The sequence below is a fragment of the Oncorhynchus clarkii genome, chromosome 21, assembly GCF_045791955.1.
Source record: "Oncorhynchus clarkii lewisi isolate Uvic-CL-2024 chromosome 21, UVic_Ocla_1.0, whole genome shotgun sequence".
Taxonomy (NCBI): Eukaryota; Metazoa; Chordata; class Actinopteri; order Salmoniformes; family Salmonidae; genus Oncorhynchus; species Oncorhynchus clarkii.
The window spans coordinates 4,402,106-4,424,086 of record NC_092167.1 but is presented as its reverse complement, the minus strand read 5'-3'; the positions used below and the strand labels follow the sequence as shown (position 1 = coordinate 4,424,086).

The following is a 21,981-nucleotide window of genomic DNA, read 5'->3' as shown; positions in this document are numbered from 1 at the left end:
GGAGACAGCTGGTATGGACTGTATGTTCTCAGAGAGAGAGGGCGGGGGAGAGGAGGATAGGAGACAGCTGGTATGGACTGTATGTTCTCAGAGAGAGAGAGCGGGGGGAGAGGAGGATAGGAGACAGCTGGTATGGACTGTATGTTCTCAGAGAGAGAGAGAGTGGGGGGAGAGGAGGAGAGGAGACAGCTGGTATGGACTGTATGTTCTCAGAGAGAGAGAGAGAGAGAGTGGGGGGAGAGGAGGAGGAGAGACAGCTGGTATGGACTGTATGTTCTCAGAGAGAGAGAGAGAGAGCGGGGGGAGAGGAGGATAGGAGACAGCTGGTATGGACTGTATGTTCTCAGAGAGAGAGAGAGCGGGGGGAGAGGAGGAGAGGGGACAGCTGGTATGGACTGTATGTTCTCAGAGAGAGAGCGGGGGGAGAGGAGGATAGGAGACAGCTGGTATGGACTGTATGTTCTCAGAGAGAGAGAGAGAGCGGGGGGAGAGGAGGATAGGAGACAGCTGGTATGGACTGTATGTTCTCAGAGAGAGAGAGAGAGCGGGGGGAGAGGAGGATAGGAGACAGCTGGTATGGACTGTATGTTCTCAGAGAGAGAGAGATAGCGGTGGGAGAGGAGGATAGGAGACAGCTGGTATGGACTGTATGTTCTCAGAGAGAGAGGGCGGGGGAGAGGAGGATAGGAGACAGCTAGTATGGACTGTATGTTCTCAGAGAGAGAGAGTGGGGGGAGAGGAGGAGAGGAGACAGCTGGTATGGACTGTATGTTCTCAGAGAGAGAGAGAGAGAGTGGGGGGAGAGGAGGAGGAGAGACAGCTGGTATGGACTGTATGTTCTCAGAGAGAGAGAGAGAGAGCGGGGGGAGAGGAGGATAGGAGACAGCTGGTATGGACTGTATGTTCTCAGAGAGAGAGAGAGCGGGGGGAGAGGAGGAGAGGGGACAGCTGGTATGGACTGTATGTTCTCAGAGAGAGAGAGAGAGCGGGGGGAGAGGAGGATAGGAGACAGCTGGTATGGACTGTATGTTCTCAGAGAGAGAGAGAGAGCGGGGGGAGAGGAGGATAGGAGACAGCTGGTATGGACTGTATGTTCTCAGAGAGAGAGGGCGGGGGAGAGGAGGATAGGAGACAGCTAGTATGGACTGTATGTTCTCAGAGAGAGAGAGTGGGGGGAGAGGAGGAGAGGAGACAGCTGGTATGGACTGTATGTTCTCAGAGAGAGAGAGAGAGAGTGGGGGGAGAGGAGGAGGAGAGACAGCTGGTATGGACTGTATGTTCTCAGAGAGAGAGAGAGAGAGCGGGGGGAGAGGAGGATAGGAGACAGCTGGTATGGACTGTATGTTCTCAGAGAGAGAGAGAGCGGGGGGAGAGGAGGAGAGGGGACAGCTGGTATGGACTGTATGTTCTCAGAGAGAGAGCGGGGGGAGAGGAGGATAGGAGACAGCTGGTATGGACTGTATGTTCTCAGAGAGAGAGTGCGGGGGGAGAGGAGGATAGGAGACAGCTGGTATGGACTGTATGTTCTCAGAGAGAGAGAGAGAGAGCGGGGGGAGAGGAGGATAGGAGACAGCTGGTATGGACTGTATGTTCTCAGAGAGAGAGAGAGCGGGGGGAGAGGAGGATAGGAGACAGCTGGTATGGACTGTATGTTCTCAGAGAGAGAGCGGGGGGAGAGGAGGATAGGAGACAGCTGGTATGGACTGTATGTTCTCAGAGAGAGAGAGAGAGAGCGGGGGGAGAGGAGGATAGGAGACAGCTGGTATGGACTGTATGTTCTCAGAGAGAGAGCGGGGGGAGAGGAGGATAGGAGACAGCTGGTATGGACTGTATGTTCTCAGAGAGAGAGAGAGAGAGCGGGGGGAGAGGAGGATAGGAGACAGCTGGTATGGACTGTATGTTCTCAGAGAGAGAGGGCGGGGGAGAGGAGGATAGGAGACAGCTGGTATGGACTGTATGTTCTCAGAGAGAGAGAGAGGGGGGGGAGAGGAGGAGAGGAGACAGCTGGTATGGACTGTATGTTCTCAGAGAGAGAGAGAGAGAGTGGGGGGAGAGGAGGAGGAGAGACAGCTGGTATGGACTGTATGTTCTCAGAGAGAGAGAGAGAGAGCGGGGGGAGAGGAGGATAGGAGACAGCTGGTATGGACTGTATGTTCTCAGAGAGAGAGAGAGCGGGGGGAGAGGAGGAGAGGGGACAGCTGGTATGGACTGTATGTTCTCAGAGAGAGAGGGGGGGAGAGGAGGATAGGAGACAGCTGGTATGGACTGTATGTTCTCAGAGAGAGAGAGCGGGGGGAGAGGAGGATAGGAGACAGCTGGTATGGACTGTATGTTCTCAGAGAGAGAGAGAGATCGGGGGGAGAGGAGGATAGGAGACAGCTGGTATGGACTGTATGTTCTCAGAGAGAGAGAGAGAGCGGGGGGAGAGGAGGATAGGAGACAGCTGGTATGGACTGTATGTTCTCAGAGAGAGAGAGAGTGGGGGGAGAGGAGGATAGGAGACAGCTGGTATGGACTGTATGTTCTCAGAGAGAGAGGGCGTGGGAGAGGAGGATAGGAGACAGCTGGTATGGACTGTATGTTCTCAGAGAGAGAGAGCGGGGGGAGAGGAGGATAGGAGACAGCTGGTATGGACTGTATGTTCTCAGAGAGAGAGAGAGTGGGGGGAGAGGAGGAGAGGAGACAGCTGGTATGGACTGTATGTTCTCAGAGAGAGAGAGAGAGAGTGGGGGAGAGGAGGAGGAGAGACAGCTGGTATGGACTGTATGTTCTCAGAGAGAGAGAGAGCGGGGGGAGAGGAGGAGAGGGGACAGCTGGTATGGACTGTATGTTCTCAGAGAGAGAGCGGGGGGAGAGGAGGATAGGAGACAGCTGGTATGGACTGTATGTTCTCAGAGAGAGAGAGCGGGGGGAGAGGAGGATAGGAGACAGCTGGTATGGACTGTATGTTCTCAGAGAGAGAGAGAGCGGGGGGAGAGGAGGAGAGGGGACAGCTGGTATGGACTGTATGTTCTCAGAGAGAGAGAGCGGGGGGAGAGGAGGATAGGAGACAGCTGGTATGGACTGTATGTTCTCAGAGAGAGAGAGAGAGCGGGGGGAGAGGAGGATAGGAGACAGCTGGTATGGACTGTATGTTCTCAGAGAGAGAGAGAGCGGGGGGAGAGGAGGAGAGGGGACAGCTGGTATGGACTGTATGTTCTCAGAGAGAGAGAGAGAGCGGGGGGAGAGGAGGATAGGAGACAGCTGGTATGGACTGGATGTTCTCAGAGAGAGAGGGCGGGGGAGAGGAGGATAGGAGACAGCTGGTATGGACTGTATGTTCTCAGAGAGAGAGAGCGGGGGGAGAGGAGGATAGGAGACAGCTGGTATGGACTGTATGTTCTCAGAGAGAGAGAGAGAGAGTGGGGGGAGAGGAGGAGGAGAGACAGCTGGTATGGACTGTATGTTCTCAGAGAGAGAGAGAGCGGGGGTAGAGGAGGAGAGGAGACAGCTGGTATGGACTGTATGTTCTCAGAGAGAGAGCGGGGGAGAGGAGGAGAGGGGACAGCTGGTATAGACTGTATGTTCTCAGAGAGAGAGAGAGCGGGGGGAGAGGAGGATAGGAGACAGCTGGTATGTTCTCAGAGAGAGAGAGCGGGGGGAGAGGAGGAGATGAGACAGCTGGTATAGACTGTATGTTCTCAGAGAGAGAGGGGTATGGGTATAGTGTGGTAACCCTGGTCTGTTCCTGGTCTGTTGTTAGTTGTTACCGTAGGAGGATGTGAGATCAGAGATATTCCTCAATGTTTTGGCACAGACAAACACACACACACCAACACTACGCTTTAATGAATGTTTGTTCTTAGAGATAAGCAAGACTGCCAACGAATCTGACACATTCACCAATATGTGTGGTGTGTGTGTGTGTGTGTGTGTGTGTGTGTGTGTGTGTGTGTGTGTGTGTGTGTGTGTGTGTGTGTGTGTGTGTGTGTGTGTGTGTGTGTGTGTGTGTGTGTGTGTGTGTGTGTGTGTGAGAGAGAGCCGGAGCGTGTTGTTTCGCCCGCTCATATTTTTCTCTGGGGAAATTAAAAGTGATCACAATCTCACTGTCTCTGTAAACAGAGTTTATCACTCAGAGAGAGAGAGAGAGAGAGAGAGAGAGAGAGAGAGAGGGAGAGAGAGAGAGAGAGAGAGACAGAGAGAGAGAGAGAGAGAGAGAGAGAGAGAGAGAGAGAGAGAGAGAGAGAGAGAGAGAGAGAGAGAGAGAGAGAGAGAGAGAGAGAGAGAGAGAGTAATTCCATTGCAGCCTGTGTGTGTTCCTGCCTGACTGTGTTATTATCCTAAGATCTGTATTCTCCTGACTTTATGATAAGAATATACATCATTATCCGTTGGTCTCGTTGATATTACATCTCCAGGTGAAAAGGAACTGCTGTTATCTACACTATATGTATTTATGATAAAAGCTTTGATTTGTACCACAGAAAGTTAATATTTCTCAGTAATTGTGTTTGTTATCATATGGACGTAGGAGGAGGTTTGAATAGAAGAGGGTGAACAGTCGTCTCTGACTTTGAGAATCAAATCAAATCAAATGTATTTATATAGCCCTTCGTACATCAGCTGATATCTCAAAGTGCTGTACAGAAACCCAGCCTAAAACCCCAAACAGCAAGCAATGCAGGTGTAGAAGTACGGTGGCTAGGAAAAACTCCCTAGAAAGGCCAAAACCTATGAAGAAACTTAGAGAGGAACCAGGCTATGTGGGATGGCCAGTCCTCTTCTGGCTGTGCCGGGTGGAGATTATAACAGAACATGGCCAAGATGTTCAAATGTTCATAAATGACCAGCATGGTCGAATAATAATAAGGCAGAACAGTTGAAACTGGAGCAGCAGCACGGCCAGGTGGACTGGGGACAGCAAGGAGTCATCATGTCAGGTAGTCCTGGGGCATGGTCCTAGGGCTCAGGTCCTCCAAGAGAGAGAGAGAAAGAAAGAGAGAAGGAGAGAATTAGAGAACACACACTTAGATTCACACAGGACACCGAATAGGACAGGAGAAGTACTCCAGATATAACAAACTGACCCTAGCCCCCCAACACATAAACTACTACAGCATAAATACTGGAGGAGAAGAGGGACATGTTATTTAATATGTTTCCTATTCTTCTCTTTGTTACTGAAGAAGCTATCCTGTGCTACAGACAACTGAAAGTTAACAACGGTTTAGTTCTGCTTTGATATGTTGTGCCTGCATCCATCCTTAACATGATCCTGTGTGTGGAACCCCCCTCTGAGATGGGCTTCTTTCTGAGACCTTGCCTTGACAAGTTTGGATGGGAAACTAGGTGATGAAACTCTATGCATCTCAAGTTGTGATGTACTGATTTGATCCCTAAGTGAGTGAATAATGAAATGGTACCACTGTGAAGCTTATCTGTATCAGGACAGCAATATACCCATCATGCACCATGTTTATTTCCCACTCCAGTAATCATAAGACACGCTTTCTCTCTCTGTGTTGAGAGGGATTGATTGATACACCACCGCTATTGGATCTAAGCCACTGTGACAGTTGAATATGCAAATGTTTTTCTCTGTGGATGGATGTACTCCCTAAGTTCCTAGTCACTATTCCTCTCTGTCTCTGTCTCTCTGTCTCTCTCTCTCTCTCTCTCTCTTTCTTTCCTTCTTTCTTTCTTTCTGTCTTTCTTTCTTTCTTTCTTTCTTTCTTTCTTTCTTTCTCTCTCTCTCTCTCTCTCTCTGTCTCTCTCTCTATCTCTCTTTCTTTCTCGCTCTCTCTCTCTCTCTCTCTGTGTCTCTCTTTCTTTCCTTCTTTCTTTCTCTCTTTCTCTCTCTCTTTCTTTCTTTCTTTCTCTCTCTCTCTCTCTCTCTCTCTGTGTCTCTCTGTGTCTCTCTCTCTCTTTCTTTCTTTCTTTCTTTCTTTCTCTCTCTCTGTGTCTCTCTCTCTCTCTCTCTGTCTCTGTCTCTCTCTTTCTTTCTTTCTCTCTCTCTCTCTCTCTGTCTCTGTCTCTGTCTCTGTCTCTGTCTCTGTCGCTCTGTCAATTCAATTTAAGGGGCTTTATTGGCATGGGAAACATATGTTAACAAAAGTGTGATAAACAATATAAAATGAACAGTTAACATTACACTTAAAGAAGTTCCAAAAGAATAAAGACATTTCCAATGGTATGTCTATATACAGTGTTGTAATGATGAGGAAATATTACTCAAGGGAATCAATCAACATAGATGTGGCTTGTATTTACATGGTGTTTGTTCTTCACTGGTCGCCCTTTTCTCGTGGCAACAGGTCACTAATAACATGGCAGGAGGTTAGGAAGTGCAGCTCAGTTTCCACCTCATTTTGTGGGCAGTGGGCACATAGCCTGTCTTCTCTTGAGAGCCAGGTCTGCCTACGGTGGCCTTTCTCAATAGCAAGGCATTGCTCTGTACATAGTCAAGGATTTCCTTAATTTTGGGTCAGTCACAGTGGTCAGGTATTCTGCCGCTGTGTACTCTCTGTTTAGGGATAAATAGCAATTCTAGTTTGCTCTGTTTTTTTGTCAATTATTTCCAATGTGTCATGTAATTATCTTTTTGTTTTCTCATGATTTGGTTGGGTCTAATTGTGTTGCTGTCCTGGGGCTCTGTGGGGTCTGTTTGTATTTGTGAACAGAGCCCCAGGACCAGCTTGCTTAGGTGACTCTTCTCCAGGTTCATCTCTCTGTTGGTGATGGCTTTGTTATGGAAGGTTTGGGAATCGCTTCCTTTTAGGTGGTTATAGAATTGAACGGCTCTTTTCTGGATTTTGATAATTAGTGGGTATCGGCCTAATTCTGCTCTGCATGCATTATTTGGTGTTTTACGTTGTACACGGATGATATTTTTGCAGAATTCTGCATGCAGAGTCTCAATTTGGTGTTTGTCCCATTTTGTGAAGTCTTGGTTGGTCAACGGACCCCAGACCTCACAACCATAAAGGGCAATGGGTTCTATAACGGATTCAAGTATATTTAGCCAGATCCTAATTGGTATGCCAAATTTTATGTTCCTTTCGATGGCATAGAAGGTCCTTCTTGCTTTGTTTCTCAGATCGTTCACAGCTTTGTGGAAGTCTCTCTCTGTCTCTATTTCTCTGTTAGAGAGAATCCTAATGAGGTCTCTTTGATAAGACTTCCTGACACTACGTTTGTTCTTTCTCGTCTCGGTAAAGCTCGTCTCGATAAAGTTTTTGGGGCGGGTTGAAGGGAGAGGACGCTGGTGGGGGGAATGTTGTAAAGCATTACCCACAATCCTGTGAGTGATGTGTTGCTTGTGACGCAGTCGGCAAACCTGCTGAGTTTCCCGTGTGACAGGTTGATGACACAACAAAGACATTCCTGACTTCAAACGTCACAGTGCCAAGTTGCCGTCTTCAACAGTGATGGTGGTTGTTGCTGGAGAGATTGTGGTAGGAGTGAGTTAGTCAAGTAGTGAAGAAGAGAGAGAGGAGGGAGGAGAGGGGAGAGGGGAGAGGAGAGGAATAGAGAGGAGGGGAGAGGACAATGGAGAGAGGAGGGGAGAGGGGAGGAGAGGAGAGGAGAAGAGAGGAGAGGAGAGGAGAGGAGAGGAGAGGAGAGGAGAGGAGAGGAGAGGAGAGGAGAGGAGAGGAGAGGAATAGAGAGGAGGGGAGAGGAGAACGGAGAGAGGAAAGAATAGAGGAGATGAGGAGAGGATGAGAGAGGAGAGGAGAGAGGAGAGGAGGGGAATAGAGAGGAGGGGAGAGGAGAAAGGAGAGAGGAAAGAAGAGAAGAGATGAGGAGAGGATGAGAGAGGAGAGGAGAGGAATAGAGAGGAGGGGAGAGGAGAAAGGAGAGAGGAAAGAAGAGAGGAGATGAGGAGAGGATGAGAGAGGAGAGGAATAGAGAGGAAGGGAGAGGAGAATGGAGAGAGGAAAGAATAGAGGAGATGAGGAGAGGATGAGAGAGGAGAGGAGAGGAATAGAGAGGAGGGGGAGGAGAACAGAGAGAGGAAAGAAGAGAGGAGATGAGAAGAGGATGAGAGAGGAGAGGAGAGGAATAGAGAGGAGGTGGAGGAGAACAGAGAGAGGAAAGAAGAGAGGAGATGAGGATGAGAGAGGAGAGTAGAGGAATAGAGAAGAGAGGAGTAGAGAGGAGAGGAGGAGAGGAGAGGAGGAGGAGAGAAGTAAATAGGAGATGAGGAGAGGAATAGAGAGGAGAAGAGAGAGGTGGAGAGGAGGAGTAGAGAGGAGGAGAAGAGGAGAGAGGAGAGGAGAGGAGAGGAGGAGAGGAGGAGATAGGAGAGTAGGGGAGGGGAGGGGTGGGGTGGGGTGGGGAGAGAGGAGAGGAGGGGAGAGGAGATGATAGGAGTGGTTGAGGTTCTAGAGAGGAGAGAGGAGAGGGGGAGAGGAGTAGAGGGAGAGAGGAGAGGAGAGGAGGAGGGAGGAGAGGAGGAGAGGAGAGGAGGAGGAGAGAAGTAAATAGGAGATGAGGAGAGGAATATAGAGGAGAAGAGAGAGGTGGAGAGGAGGAGTAGAGAGGAGGAGAAGAGGAGAGAGGAGAGGAGAGGAGAGGAGGAGAGGAGGAGATAGGAGAGTAGGGGAGGGGAGGGGTGGGGTGGGGTGGGAAGAGAGGAGAGGAGGGGAGAGGAGATGATAGGAGTGGTTGAGGTTCTAGAGAGGAGAGAGGAGAGGGGGAGAGGAGTAGAGGGAGAGAGGAGAGGAGAGGAGGAGGGAGGAGAGGAGGAGAGGAGAGGAGGAGAGGAGAGGAGGAGGAGAGAAGTGAATAGGAGATGAGGAGAGGAATAGAGAGGAGAAGAGAGAGGAGGAGAGGAGGAGTAGAGAGGAGGAGAAGAGGAGAGAGGAGTGGAGGAGAGGAGGAGAGGAGGAGAGGAGGGGAGGGGAGGGGTGGGGAGAGAGGAGAGGAGGTGATAGGAGTGGTTGAGGTTCTAGAGAGGAGAGAAGGAGAGAGGAGAGGAGGAGAGGAGTAGAGGGAGAGAGGAGAGGAGAGGAGGAGAGGAGTAGGGAGGAAAGGACAGGAGGAGAGGAGAGGAGTGGTTGAGGAGGAGAGAGGAGAGGAGGGGAGGGAAGGGGTGGGGAGAGAGGACAAGAGGAGAGGAGATGATAGGAGTGGTTGAGGAGAAAGGATGGGAGAGGAGATGAGGAAAGGAGAGGAGTGGAGTGGAGTGGAGAGGAGGAGAGAGGAGAGGAGAGGAGGAGAGAGGAGAGCAGTAGAGAAGAGAGTGGAGAGGAGAGGAGAGGAGAGGAGAGGAGAGGAGAGGAGAGGAGGAGGGAGGAGAGGAGAGGAGTGGAGTGGAGAGGACAGGAGGAAAGAGGAGAGGAGATGCAGGGAGGGGAGTGGAGTAGAGAGGAGAGAGGAGAAGATGAAAGATGTTCCTGGGGTACATTAAAAAGATGAATAATGAATTAGTTAACAATCATCAAGTTTATTGCTTGACCCCAAATCCTTTATTCTCTGCATCAAATCTTTTATTTTATTTTCTACTCTGCATAGACCATCATACATCCAGAGATTGTTCTTCCTGTTTTAAAGGAATGGGCTCTACATATTTATGGTCCCTTGTCCCCAGCTAGCAGTCAGCCCAGATATTATAAATGGTAATTGCAGTTCACCTTTTCATTGAGGCTGCGTTTTGTGGGTCACAGTATAAATTGCCTGCCATAACTGTGTTCTAACACAGTGTGTAGACAGTCTGAATTGGTTTGCTTTCAAAGTAAAAGTCTGCTGTAAGCTCAGTCAGCATGATGTGCACGTGCGCATGCACACACACTTAAACATGCACACACACCACACGCACGCGCACACACACAGTGACATATCCCTGACAAATGAGTTGCAGTGCTGCAGCGACAGACAGTCAGAGTGGTGATGTCCTGGGGACCGGCACACAGTAACTGTGTTCCAAATTGTACCCTATTCTACAGGGCTCTGGTTAATAGTAGTGGACTACGTAGGGAATAGGGTGCCATTTGGGATGCGCTCAGTGACTACAAACCACAGTGATTTCCCAGTGGGCCTCATGAAGACCTGGTTCAACCAACAGTCACTTAAATGCTAAGCCATACTCTGAGGAAGGAGGGAGAGAGGCATGGAGACGCATCTACACCATGTTATTGCTCACTGTTTACTTGTCCAGCTACTCAGCAGCATCCAGTTCATTTAACTTATACTTTTATAATATTTTGTCAATGAAATACACTTTCTATAAATTATGATTTGATTTGGACTGTAGCTGTAGTTAGATGGTGATGTGATTTGGACTGTAGCTGTAGTTAGATGGTGATTTGGACTGTAGCTGTAGTTAGATGGTGATTTGGACTGTAGCTGTAGTTAGATAGTGATGTGATTTGGACTGTAGCTGTAGTTAGATGGTGATGTGATTTGGACTGTAGCTGTAGTTAGATGGTGATGTGATTTGGACTGTAGCTGTAGTTAGATGGTGATTTGGACTGTAGCTGTAGTTAGATGGTGATTTGGACTGTAGCTGTAGTTAGATGGTGATGTGATTTGGACTGTAGCTGTAGTTAGATGGTGATTTGATTTGGACTGTAGCTGTAGTTAGATGGTGATTTGGACTGTAGCTGTAGTTAGATGGTGATTTGGACTGTAGCTGTAGTTAGATGGTGATGTGATTTGGACTGTAGCTGTAGTTAGATGGTGATGTGATTTGGACTGTAGCTGTAGTTAGATGGTGATGTGATTTGGACTGTAGCTGTAGTTAGATGGTGATGTGATTTGGACTGTAGCTGTAGTTAAATGGTGATTTGGACTGTAGCTGTAGTTAGATGGTGATTTGGACTGTAGCTGTAGTTAGATGGTGATTTGGACTGTAGCTGTAGTTAGATGGTGATGTGATTTGGACTGTAGCTGTAGTTAAATGATGATGTGATTTGGACTGTTGCTGTAGTTAGATGGTGATGTGATTTGGACTGTAGCTGTAGTTAGATGGTGATGTGATTTGGACTGTAGCTGTAGTTAGATGGTGATTTGATTTGGACTGTAGCTGTAGTTAGATGGTGATTTGGACTGTAGCTGTAGTTAAATGATTATGTGATTTGGACTGTAGCTGTAGTTAGATGATGATGTGATTTGGACTGTAGCTGTAGTTAGATGGTGATGTGATTTGGACTGTAGCTGTAGTTAGATGGTGATTTGATTTGAACTGTAGCTGTAGTTAGATGGTGATTTGGACTGTAGCTGTAGTTAGATGGTGATGTGATTTGGACTGTAGCTGTAGTTAGATGGTGATGTGATTTGGACTGTAGCTGTAGTTAAATGGTGATGTGATTTGGACTGTAGCTGTAGCTGTAGTTAGATGGTGATGTGATTTGGACTGTAGCTGTAGTTAGATGGTGATGTGATTTGGACTGTAGCTGTAGTTAGATGGTGATTTGGACTGTAGCTGTAGTTAGATGGTGATTTGATTTGGACTGTGGTTGTAGTTAGATGGTGATGTGATTTGGACTGTAGCTGTAGCTGTAGTTAGTTGGTGATATGATTTGGACTGTAGCTGTAGTTAGATGGTGATGTGATTTGGACTGTAGCTGTAGTTAGATGGTGATTTGATTTGGACTGTGGCTGTAGTTAGATGGGGATGTGATTTGGACTGTAGCTGTAGTTAGATGGTGATTTGGACTGTAGCTGTAGTTAAATGGTGATTTGGACTGTAGCTGTAGTTAGATGGTGATTTGGACTGTAGCTGTAGTTAGATGGTGATTTGGACTGTAGCTGTAGTTAGATGGTGATGTGATTTGGACTGTGGCTGTAGTTAGATGGTGATGTGATTTGGACTGTAGCTGTAGTTAGATTGTGATATGATTTAGACTGTAGCTGTAGTTAGATGCTTCAACAAACAGAATAAGTATCTGTACCTCCATGTAAGCCGTCTGCAGCTTGTTTCTCAGTCTTCCACTTTGACCTGCTGGGACAATGGAAACAACCCCCACCACCACACATAGACACTGCCTTTGAATACCACACAACCATTCTGCAGAGCCTTTTACAAAATCAAGGTCTTCTGAGCATTCAATGTTCTCTCTCCTCTCTCTCTCTCAGTTCTCCCCCCCCTCTCTCTCTCTCTCTCTCTCTCTCTCTCTCAGTACTCTCTTCTCCCCCCCTCTCTCTCTCTCTCTCGCTCTCTCTCTCTCTCTCTCTCTCTCGCTCTCTCTCTCTCTCTCTCTCTCTCAGTTCTCCCCCCCCCTCTCTCTCAGTTCTCTCTTCCCCCCTCTCTCTCTCTCTCTCTCTCTCTCTCTCTCTCTCTCTCTCTCTCTCTCAGTTCTCTCTCTCTCTCTCTCTCCCCCTCTCTCCCTCTCTCTCTCTCAGTTCTCTCTCTCTCTTTCTCATTCCCCCCTCTCCCTTCTTTAATCGTCTGTTCTGAAGAGGGCGAAGCACGTGTCTTTAGACTGACCTTGGCAGGCAGGTAAAGTAAGGGAGCGTGGGGTTAAACACTAATGTAAATGCAGGAGCTATAGAAGGAACTCTGAGCATCCACAACAAGACCTGAACTCATGACTTCGGTGAGATGTCACTCAGACAGGAATACAAATCCCTTCTTTCTACCTCACCCTCTCTCTCTCTTTCTCTCCATTTCTCTCTCTCTCTTTCTCTTGCTTTCTCCATTTATTTCTCTCTCTCTCCTCTCTCTCTTCACCATCTCTCCCTGCTGTTTCTCATTGCATCTCTATGTGCTCTTAGTGTCTACTATTACTAAAATAAGGCGTGCCTACAGTAGCAGTGTGACAGAGGTAGAACAATTTAATATAGCTTACTATATTTCAAATGACATCTAACTGGACATGCTCCCATGTAGTGTACAGCCAGAGGAGTGAATCAATGGTCTGGTCTTCATGATTACTAAACAGTGATGGATGAGATCTCTCTCTGGTTCAAGGTGATTGACCCCCTCCATGTAACACAGTGATGGATGAGATCTCTCTCTGGTTCAAGGTGATTGACCCCCTCCATGTAACACAGTGATGGATTTGATAGAGCTCCAAGACGCCTGATACTATATGATCCAAGCCTTCATTATCACAATGGCTTTGCTCACTGGCCAGTGAGATGATTCTCCATCTCCTACGGATCACAGGCGGCTGGTGGCACTCAAAATTGGGGAGGACAGGCTCATAGTAATGGCTGGAACGGAATTAATGGAATGATGTTGAACACATCAAACACCTGGATTCCATTTGATTTGATGCCATTCCATTCACTTCATTCCAGCCATTATTATGAGCCATTCTCCCCCCACCCACCAACCACCTTACCAACCACCCCACCAACCACCTTACCAACCAACCAACCCACCAGCCACCCGACCAACCACCCCACCAACCACCCCACCAACCAACCACCCCACCAGCCACCCCAGCAACCACCCCACCAACCACCCACCAACCACCCCACCATCCACCCCACCAGCCACCCGACCAACCACCCCACCAACCACCTTACCGACCAACCACCCCACCAACCACCTTACCAACCACCTTACCAACCACCAACCACCCCACCAACCACCTTACCAACCACCTTACCAACCACCCCACCAACCACCCGACCAACCACCCCACCAACCACCTTACCAACCACCCCACCAACCAACCGACCAACCACCCCACCCCACCAACCACCTTACCAACCAACCACCCCACCAACCACCAAGCACCCCACCAACCACCCCACCAACCACCCCACCAGCCACCCCACCAACCACCCCACCAACCACCCCACCAACCACCCCACCAACCAACCACCCCACCAACCACCCCACCAACCACCCCACCAGCCACCCCACCAACCACCCCACCAACCACCTGTGCCATGGAAAAAGCAGACAATTGACCCATACACTGATTCCATGGTGACTGCATTGTAAAGGAGATAATGTGCCTCTGAAAGGACTTAGTGTTTGATGTTTTAAACTGTAATGGGAATAAAACCCTTCCTCGTGATGTGCCACTGCTACTATAACAGAAGCCTGGCTGTGTAGTTGACATTTGCATACCTCAAATGCAAAGATGAATGCATTAGGCCCAGCTGTGTTTAACAAGCCTGAAACTGAAACATCTGTGTGAGCCGGGTTGTGTGTGTTTGTGTCTGTGTGTGTGTGTTTCACCAGACATTGATGAGTGTACCGATGGCTTTGTGGAGTGTGACAGCAGAGCCATCTGTGTTAACCTGCCTGGCTGGTACCACTGTGAGTGTCGGGACGGCTACCATGACAACGGGATGTTCTCAGCCAATGGGGAGTCCTGTGAAGGTAAGTTGGGTGTCTAGACTCACCTGTTTGAGCACAGTACTGGTATGCACAAGGATCTTAGGTGCTGGAATTATTATACAAACACATATCTCACCCATTACTATTTTCCCTCTGGAATTCAACTGTATTTGTTTGTTGACTTCATACACTAACCTGTAGTCTGTCTGTCCCTCCTCCTTCATACACTAACCTGTAGTCTGTCTGTCCCTCCTTCATACACTAACCTGTAGTCTGTCTGTCCCTTCTCCTTCATACACTAACCTGTAGTCTGTCTGTCCCTCCTCCTTCATACACTAACCTGTAGTCTGTCTGCCCCTCCTCCTTCATACACTAACCTGTAGTCTGTCTGTCTCTCCTTCATACACTAACCTGTAGTCTGTCTGTCCCTCCTTCATACACTAACCTGTAGTCTGTCTGTCTCTCCTTCATACACTAACCTGTAGTCTGTCTGTCCCTCCTCCTTCATACACTAACCTGTAGTCTGTCTGTCCCTCCTCCTTCATACACTAACCTGTAGTCTGTCTGTCCCTCCTTCATACACTAACCTGTAGTCTGTCTGTCCCTCCTCCTTCATACACTAACCTGTAGTCTGTCTGTCCCTCCTTCATACACTAACCTGTAGTCTGTCTGTCCCTCCTCCTTCATACACTAACCTGTAGTCTGTCTGTCCCTCCTCCTTCATACACTAACCTGTAGTCTGTCTGTCCCTCCTCCTTCATACACTAACCTGTAGTCTGTCTGCCCCTCCTTCATACACTAACCTGTAGTCTGTCTGTCCCTCCTCCTTCATACACTAACCTGTAGTCTGTCTGTCCCTCCTCCTTCATACACTAACCTGTAGTCTGTCTGTCTCTCCTCCTTCATACACTAACCTGTAGTCTGTCTGTCCCTCCTCCTTCATACACTAACCTGTAGTCTGTCTGTCCCTCCTCCTTCATACACTAACCTGTAGTCTGTCTGTCCCTCCTCCTTCATACACTAACCTGTAGTCTGTCTGTCCCTCCTCCTTTAAACACTAACCTGTAGTCTGTCTGTCCCTCCTCCTTCATACACTAACCTGTAGTCTGTCTGTCCCTCCTTCATACACTAACCTGTAGTCTGTCTGTCCCTCCTCCTTCAAACACTAACCTGTAGTCTGTCTGTCCCTTCTCCTTCATACACTAACCTGTAGTCTGTCTGTCCCTCCTCCTTCATACACTAACCTGTAGTCTGTCTGTCCCTCCTCCTTCATACACTAACCTGTAGTCTGTCTGTCCCTCCTCCTTCATACACTAACCTGTAGTCTGTCTGTCCCTCCTCCTTCATACACTAACCTGTAGTCTGTCTGTCCCTCCTCCTTCATACACTAACCTGTAGTCTGTCTGTCTCTCCTTCATACACTAACCTGTAGTCTGTCTGTCCCTCCTCCTTCATACACTAACCTGTAGTCTGTCTGTCCCTCCTTCATACACTAACCTGTAGTCTGTCTGTCCCTCCTTCATACACTAACCTGTAGTCTGTCTGTCCCTCCTCCTTCATACACTAACCTGTAGTCTGTCTGTCCCTCCTTCATACACTAACCTGTAGTCTGTCTGTCCCTCCTCCTTCATACACTAACCTGTAGTCTGTCTGTCCCTCCTTCATACACTAACCTGTAGTCTGTCCCTCCCTCATACACTAACCTGTAGTATGGCTGTCCCTCCTTCATACACTAACCTGTAGTCTGTCTGTCCCTCCTTCATACACTAACCTGTAGTCTGTCTGTCCCTCCTCCTTCATACACTAACCTGTAGTCTGTCTGTCCCTCCTTCATACACTAACCTGTAGTCTGTCTGTCCCTCCTCCTTCATACACTAACCTGTAGTCTGTCTGTCCCTCCTCCTTCATACACTAACCTGTAGTCTGTCTGTCCCTCCTCCTTCATACACTAACCTGTAGTCTGTCTGTCCCTCCTCCTTCATACACTAACCTGTAGTCTGTCTGTCCCTCCTTCATACACTAACCTGTAGTCTGTCTGTCCCTCCTCCTTCATACACTAACCTGTAGTCTGTCTGTCCCTCCTTCATACACTAACCTGTAGTCTGTCTGTCCCTCCTCCTTCATACACTAACCTGTAGTCTGTCTGTCCCTCCTCCTTCATACACTAACCTGTAGTCTGTCTGTCCCTCCTTTATACACTAACCTGTAGTCTGTCTGTCCCTCCTCCTTCATACACTAACCTGTAGTCTGTCTCTCCTTCATACACTAACCTGTAGTCTGTCTGTCCCTCCTCTCTGCAGATATAGATGAGTGTGCGACAGAAAGACACAGCTGTGCTAACGATACGGTGTGTTTCAACGTGGACGGAGGTTACGACTGCAGGTGCCCTCACGGCAAGAACTGCACCGGGGACTGTAACCACGACAACAAGCACAAACACAACGGGCAGATCTGGGTGCTGGACAACGACAGGTGCTCCGTCTGCTCCTGCCAGGTGAGTGATGTACTGTAGAACCTCCTGGGGAATCATGGGAATTGGAGTCTTTTGGAAAAAGAGTTTCCAATCAGAGTTTTATATTGCAGTTATAATCTAATGCTAAATCTAACATGTCAAAATATAGATCTGAAAGGAAAAGCTTAGTCTGACTCTCTCCCCCTCCCCCCTACAGTCTGGTCTGGTGATGTGTCGTAGGATGGTGTGTGACTGTGAGTCCACCACAGCCGACCTGTTCTGCTGTCCAGAGTGTAACCCCGGCCTCAGCAGCCAGTGTCTGCACCAGAACAGACTCATTACATACAGCAGTGGAGACACCTGGGTGGAGAACTGCCAGCAGTGCCAGTGTATGGTGAGTTGGCATCGACAGACACTGTAGAGAGATGTGGAGGATAGTACCAGTACATAGTGAGTTACTGGGGTAGTGGAGGATAGTACCAGTACATACTGAGTTACTGTGGTAGTGATGGATAGTACCAGTACATACTGAGTTACTGGGGTAGTGGAGGATAGTACCAGTACATACTGAGTTACTGGGGTAGTGGAGGATAGTACCAGTACATACTGAGTTACTGGGGTAGTGGAGGGTAGTACCAGTACATACTGAGTTACTGGGGTAGTGGAGGGTAGTACCAGTACATACTGAGTTACTGGGGTAGTGGAGGGTAGTACCAGTACATACTGAGTTACTGGGGTAGTGGAGGGTAGTACCAGTACATACTGAATTACTGGGGTAGTGGAGGATAGTACCAGTACATACTGAGTTACTGGGGTAGTGGAGGGTAGTACCAGTACATACTGAGTTACTGGGGTAGTGGAGGATAGTACCAGTACATACTGAGTTACTGGGGTAGTGGAGGATAGTACCAGTACATACTGAGTTACTGGGGTAGTGGAGGGTAGTACCAGTACATACTGAGTTACTGGGGTAGTGGAGGATAGTACCAGTACATACTGAGTTACTGGGGTAGTGATGGATAGTACCAGTACATACTGAGTTACTGGGGTAGTGGAGGATAGTACCAGTACATACTGAGTTACTGGGGTAGTGATGGATAGTACCAGTACATACTGAGTTACTGTGGTAGTGGAGGATAGTACCAGTACATACTGAGTTACTGTGGTAGTGATGGAAGGGATGGACATGAATGTAGCCCACAAGCCTGAGGCTAGTCGTTTTCAGACCAGACTAGTAGTGTTCAGACCAGACTAGTAGTGTTCAGACCAGACTAGTAGTGTTCAGACCAGACTAGTAGTGTTCAGACCAGGCTAGTAGTTTTCAGACCAGGCTAGTAGTGTTCAGACCAGACTAGTAGTGTTCAGACCAGGCTAGTAGTTTTCAGACCAGGCTAGTAGTTTTCAGACCAAACTAGTAGTGTTCAGACCAGACTAGTAGTGTTCAGACCAGACTAGTAGTGTTCAGACCAGACTAGTAGTGTTCAGACCAGACTAGTAGTGTTCAGACCAGGCTAGTAGTGTTCAGACTAGACTAGTAATGTTCAGACCAGGCTAGTAGTGTTCAGACCAGGCTAGGAGTGTTCAGACCAGGCTAGTAATGTTCAGACCAGGCTAGTAATGTTCAGACCAGGCTAGGAGTGTTCAGACCAGACTAGTAATGTTCAGACCAGGCTAGTAATGTTCAGACCAGGCTAGTAGTGTTCAGACCAGACTAGTAGTGTTCAGACCAGACTAGTAATGTTCAGACCAGGCTAGTAATGTTCAGACCAGACTAGTAGTGTTCAGACCAGGCTAGTAGTGTTCAGACCAGGCTAGTAGAACATTTGCCCAACTACCCCACCAGCTTGAGAATCTCTGTTTTTTAACAGTCAGTGCTGTGGGTATACAGACTGGACTGGACTGGATGCTTCTGTCTTGTTGTCGTGAGACAAGGGATTTAAAGTCTACCAATCCCAATTGAATCATAAAAGTTCAGCGAACATATGGCAGTAAATCTCTCTGTGCTATCGACCGGTGCCAAGCCTGCCTCTCTGCCTTTCTGCATGTCTCTCTCTCTCTTTCTATCTCTCTTTCTCCTTTCTCACTCTCTGCCTTTCTCTGTCTCTCTCTGCCTTTCTCTCTGCCTTTCTGCATGTCTCTCTCTCTCTTTCTATCTCTCTTTCTCCTTTCTCACTCTCTGCCTTTCTCTGTCTCTTTCTGCCTTTCTCTCTGTCTTTCTCTCTCTCTGCCTTTCTCTCTGCCTTTCTCTGTCTCTCTCTGTCTTTCTCTCTGTCTTTCTCTGTCTCTGTGCCTTTCTCTCTGTCTTTCTCTCTCTCTCTGCCTTTCTCTGTCTCTCTGTGCCTTTCTCTGTCTTTCTCTCTGTCTTTCTCTGTCTCTCTGTGCCTTTCTCTCTGTCTTTCTCTGTCTGTGCCTTTCTCTCTCTCTCTGCCTTTCTCTCTGTCTTTCTCTCTCTCTCTGCCTTTCTCTCTGCCTTTCTCTGTCTCTCTGTGCCTTTCTCTCTGTCTTTCTCTGTCTCTCTGTGCCTTTCTCTCTGTCTGTCTCTGCCTTTCTCTCTGTCTTTCTCTCTCTCTCTCTCTGTCTTTCTCTCTGTCTTTCTCTGTCTCTCTGTGCCTTTCTCTCTGTCTTTCTCTGTCTCTGCCTTTCTCTCTCTCTCTCAAACTCAAGCTGCTTTATTGGCATGAAAACCGCTGCGTCAATATTGCCAAAGCAACAATGTAGACAACAATGTAGACAACAATGTAGACAACAATGTTTACAACAATGTAGACAGCAATGTTTACAACAATGTAGACAGCAATGTAGACAACAATGTAGACAACAATGTTTACAACAATGTAGACAGCAATGTTTACAACAATGTAGACAGCAATGTTTACAACAATGTAGACAACAATGTTTACAACAATGTAGACAACAATGTAGACAACAATGTTTACAACAATGTAGACAACAATGTAGACAACAATGTAGACAACAATGTCGACAACAATGTATACAAAAATGTAGACAACAATGTTTACAACAATGTTTACAACAATGAAGACAAGAACAGCCCTTAGTAGAAATAGAATAAATAATAAATAAATAATGTCTCTCACTCTCTCTCTCTCTCTCTCTCTCTCTCTCTCTCTCTCTCTCTCTCTCTCTCTCTCTCTCTCTCTCTCTCTCTCTCTCTCTCTCTCTCTCTCTCTCTCTCTCTCTCTCTCTGTCTGTCTGTCTGTCTGTCTCTCTCTCTCTCTCTCTCTGTCTGTCTCTCTCTCTCTCTCTCTCTCTCTCTCTCTCTCTCTCTCTCTCTGTCTCTCTCTCTCTCTCTCTCTCTCTCTCTCTCTCTCTCTCTCTCTCTCTCTCTCTCTCTCTCTCTCTCTCTCTCTCTCTCTCTCTCTCTCTCTCTCTGTCTCTCTCTCTCTCTCTCTCTCTCTCTCTCTCTCTCTCTCTCTCTCTCTCTCTCTCTCTCTGTCTCTCTCTCTCTCTCTCTCTCTCTCTCTCTCTGTCTCTCTGTCTCTCTCTCTGTCTCTCTCTGTCTCTCTTTCTCTCTACCTCTCTCTACCTCTCTCTCTGTGTATCTACCTCTCTGTGTCTCTCTCTCCCTCCTGGAGTGCAGCCTCCAGCAGAGAGAGAGAGACACAGAGAGAGAGACACAGAGGTGGAGACACACACAGAGATAGAGAGAGAGAGGTAGAGAGAGAGAGAGAGAGAGGTAGAGACAGAGAGAGAGGCAGAGACAGAGATAGGGAGAGTTAGAAACCTAGCCATTCCTTCCGAGCAGCTGGAGTCTTCCTTTCCCTCTCAGCCTAGTTAATTCATCCATTTTCTGAGGGCTCACTTCACATTTAAATGTTAAATTGAACCTTTATTTGACTAGGCAAGTCAGTTAAGAACAAATTCTTATTTACAATGACGGCCTACCCCGGCCAAACCCGGAAGACCCTATGCCAATTGTGCGCTACTCTATGGGACTCCCAATCACGGTCGTATGTGATACATCCTGGATTTTGAACCAGGGACTGTAGTGACGCCTATTGCATTTAGAACACCTCAAGATGCTCCCATGGATAGTTCACTTCATCTGCAAACACATTCTCAACCAAGTTGTGGGGTTCTGATGAATAATGTCCAAATGGTTTGGATTATATAGCTACATTTATAAACTGGGTGGTTCGAGCCCTGAATGCTGATTGCTTACAGCCATGGTATATCAGATTGTATACCACGGGTTTGACAAAATATAAACTAATTATTATAAAACTAATTATTTTTGGTAACCAGTTTATAGTAGCAATAAGGCACCTTGTTTTTTTTAGTTTATGGCCAATATACCACAGCTAAGTGATGTATCCAGAACAGCCCTTAGCCGGGGTATATTGGCCATATACCACACCTCCTCAGGCCTTATTGCTTAAATATATTCTGTTAAACAGCATAATGAAAAGTTCATTCAAAAACACACACACCCCCGATTGTAAGGAGACATAAAAGCTAGTCTGAAGACTGGAAGCTGCTGAGTTGAGACAGTCGGTTCTCCCTCCAACTCACAGTTCCGTGAGCCAATCAGATACCTCCAGCTGTTCCATTCAGCCTTGGACGTTCTATGTCTCTAGCTCCTCCAACACAGGCAGAGAGACAACGCAAAGAAATACCTTACGCCTGGCAACTCATTGTGTGTGTGCGTGTGTGTGTGTGTGCGTGCGTGTGTGTGCGTGTGTGTGTGTGTGCGTATGTCGGCGTAATGAGATTTGTAAGTCCTTTATCCTTTGTGAACCAGGAAGCCGTAGAGACATAACAACCTAGTCAACACTGCATCTGTTATGTTGTACTGGGTAGGAGGGTAGAGAGGAGAAGGGAGGAGAAGAGAGGAGAAGAGAAGAGAGGAGAGGAGCGGAGAGAGAGAGAGAGAAGAGAAAGAGAGAGAGAGAGTGGAGGATGGGAGAGACTGACCCATTTCTCTGTGGCTCAGAGAGAAGAACTGGAGAGACTGGAAGAACTTTCTAGATAGTACAACATGACTTGATAGTTTACATAGCTACAGTAGCTACAATGGTTTATCATGCTGTTCTTGTAGAGAATAAAGCTTTAGCTTATCGCTTTCTCCCTCCTGCCCCCGACAAAAATATTCCTATTAAATGTTGATTTCAACAAAAGGACAAGCAATGTAAATTGAGGTTATATTTTTTCTCCAACAGTAAGTTACATTTTAATATCTGTGCTGCTGCTAAATGAGGCATATCATTAATCATGAATAGAAAACAGTTTCAGGGTAGTTTGAGATGCGACTTGGTGATAAGGGATATGGATCTCTCAAACGCACACA

At 47.6% G+C, this 21,981-nt stretch overlaps 1 protein-coding gene across 1 annotated transcript in view; it reads left to right on the top strand.

Moving 5' to 3' along the window:
* LOC139379279 (protein kinase C-binding protein NELL2-like) overlaps positions 1-21,981 on the top strand; it is a 109,306-nt gene that overhangs the window by 84,041 nt on the left and 3,284 nt on the right. The window contains exons 16-18 of the mRNA XM_071122081.1: positions 14,123-14,263; positions 16,522-16,715; positions 16,891-17,067. Coding sequence (XP_070978182.1) covers positions 14,123-14,263; positions 16,522-16,715; positions 16,891-17,067 — 512 coding nt within the window. The remainder of the gene's footprint in view (positions 1-14,122; positions 14,264-16,521; positions 16,716-16,890; positions 17,068-21,981) is intronic.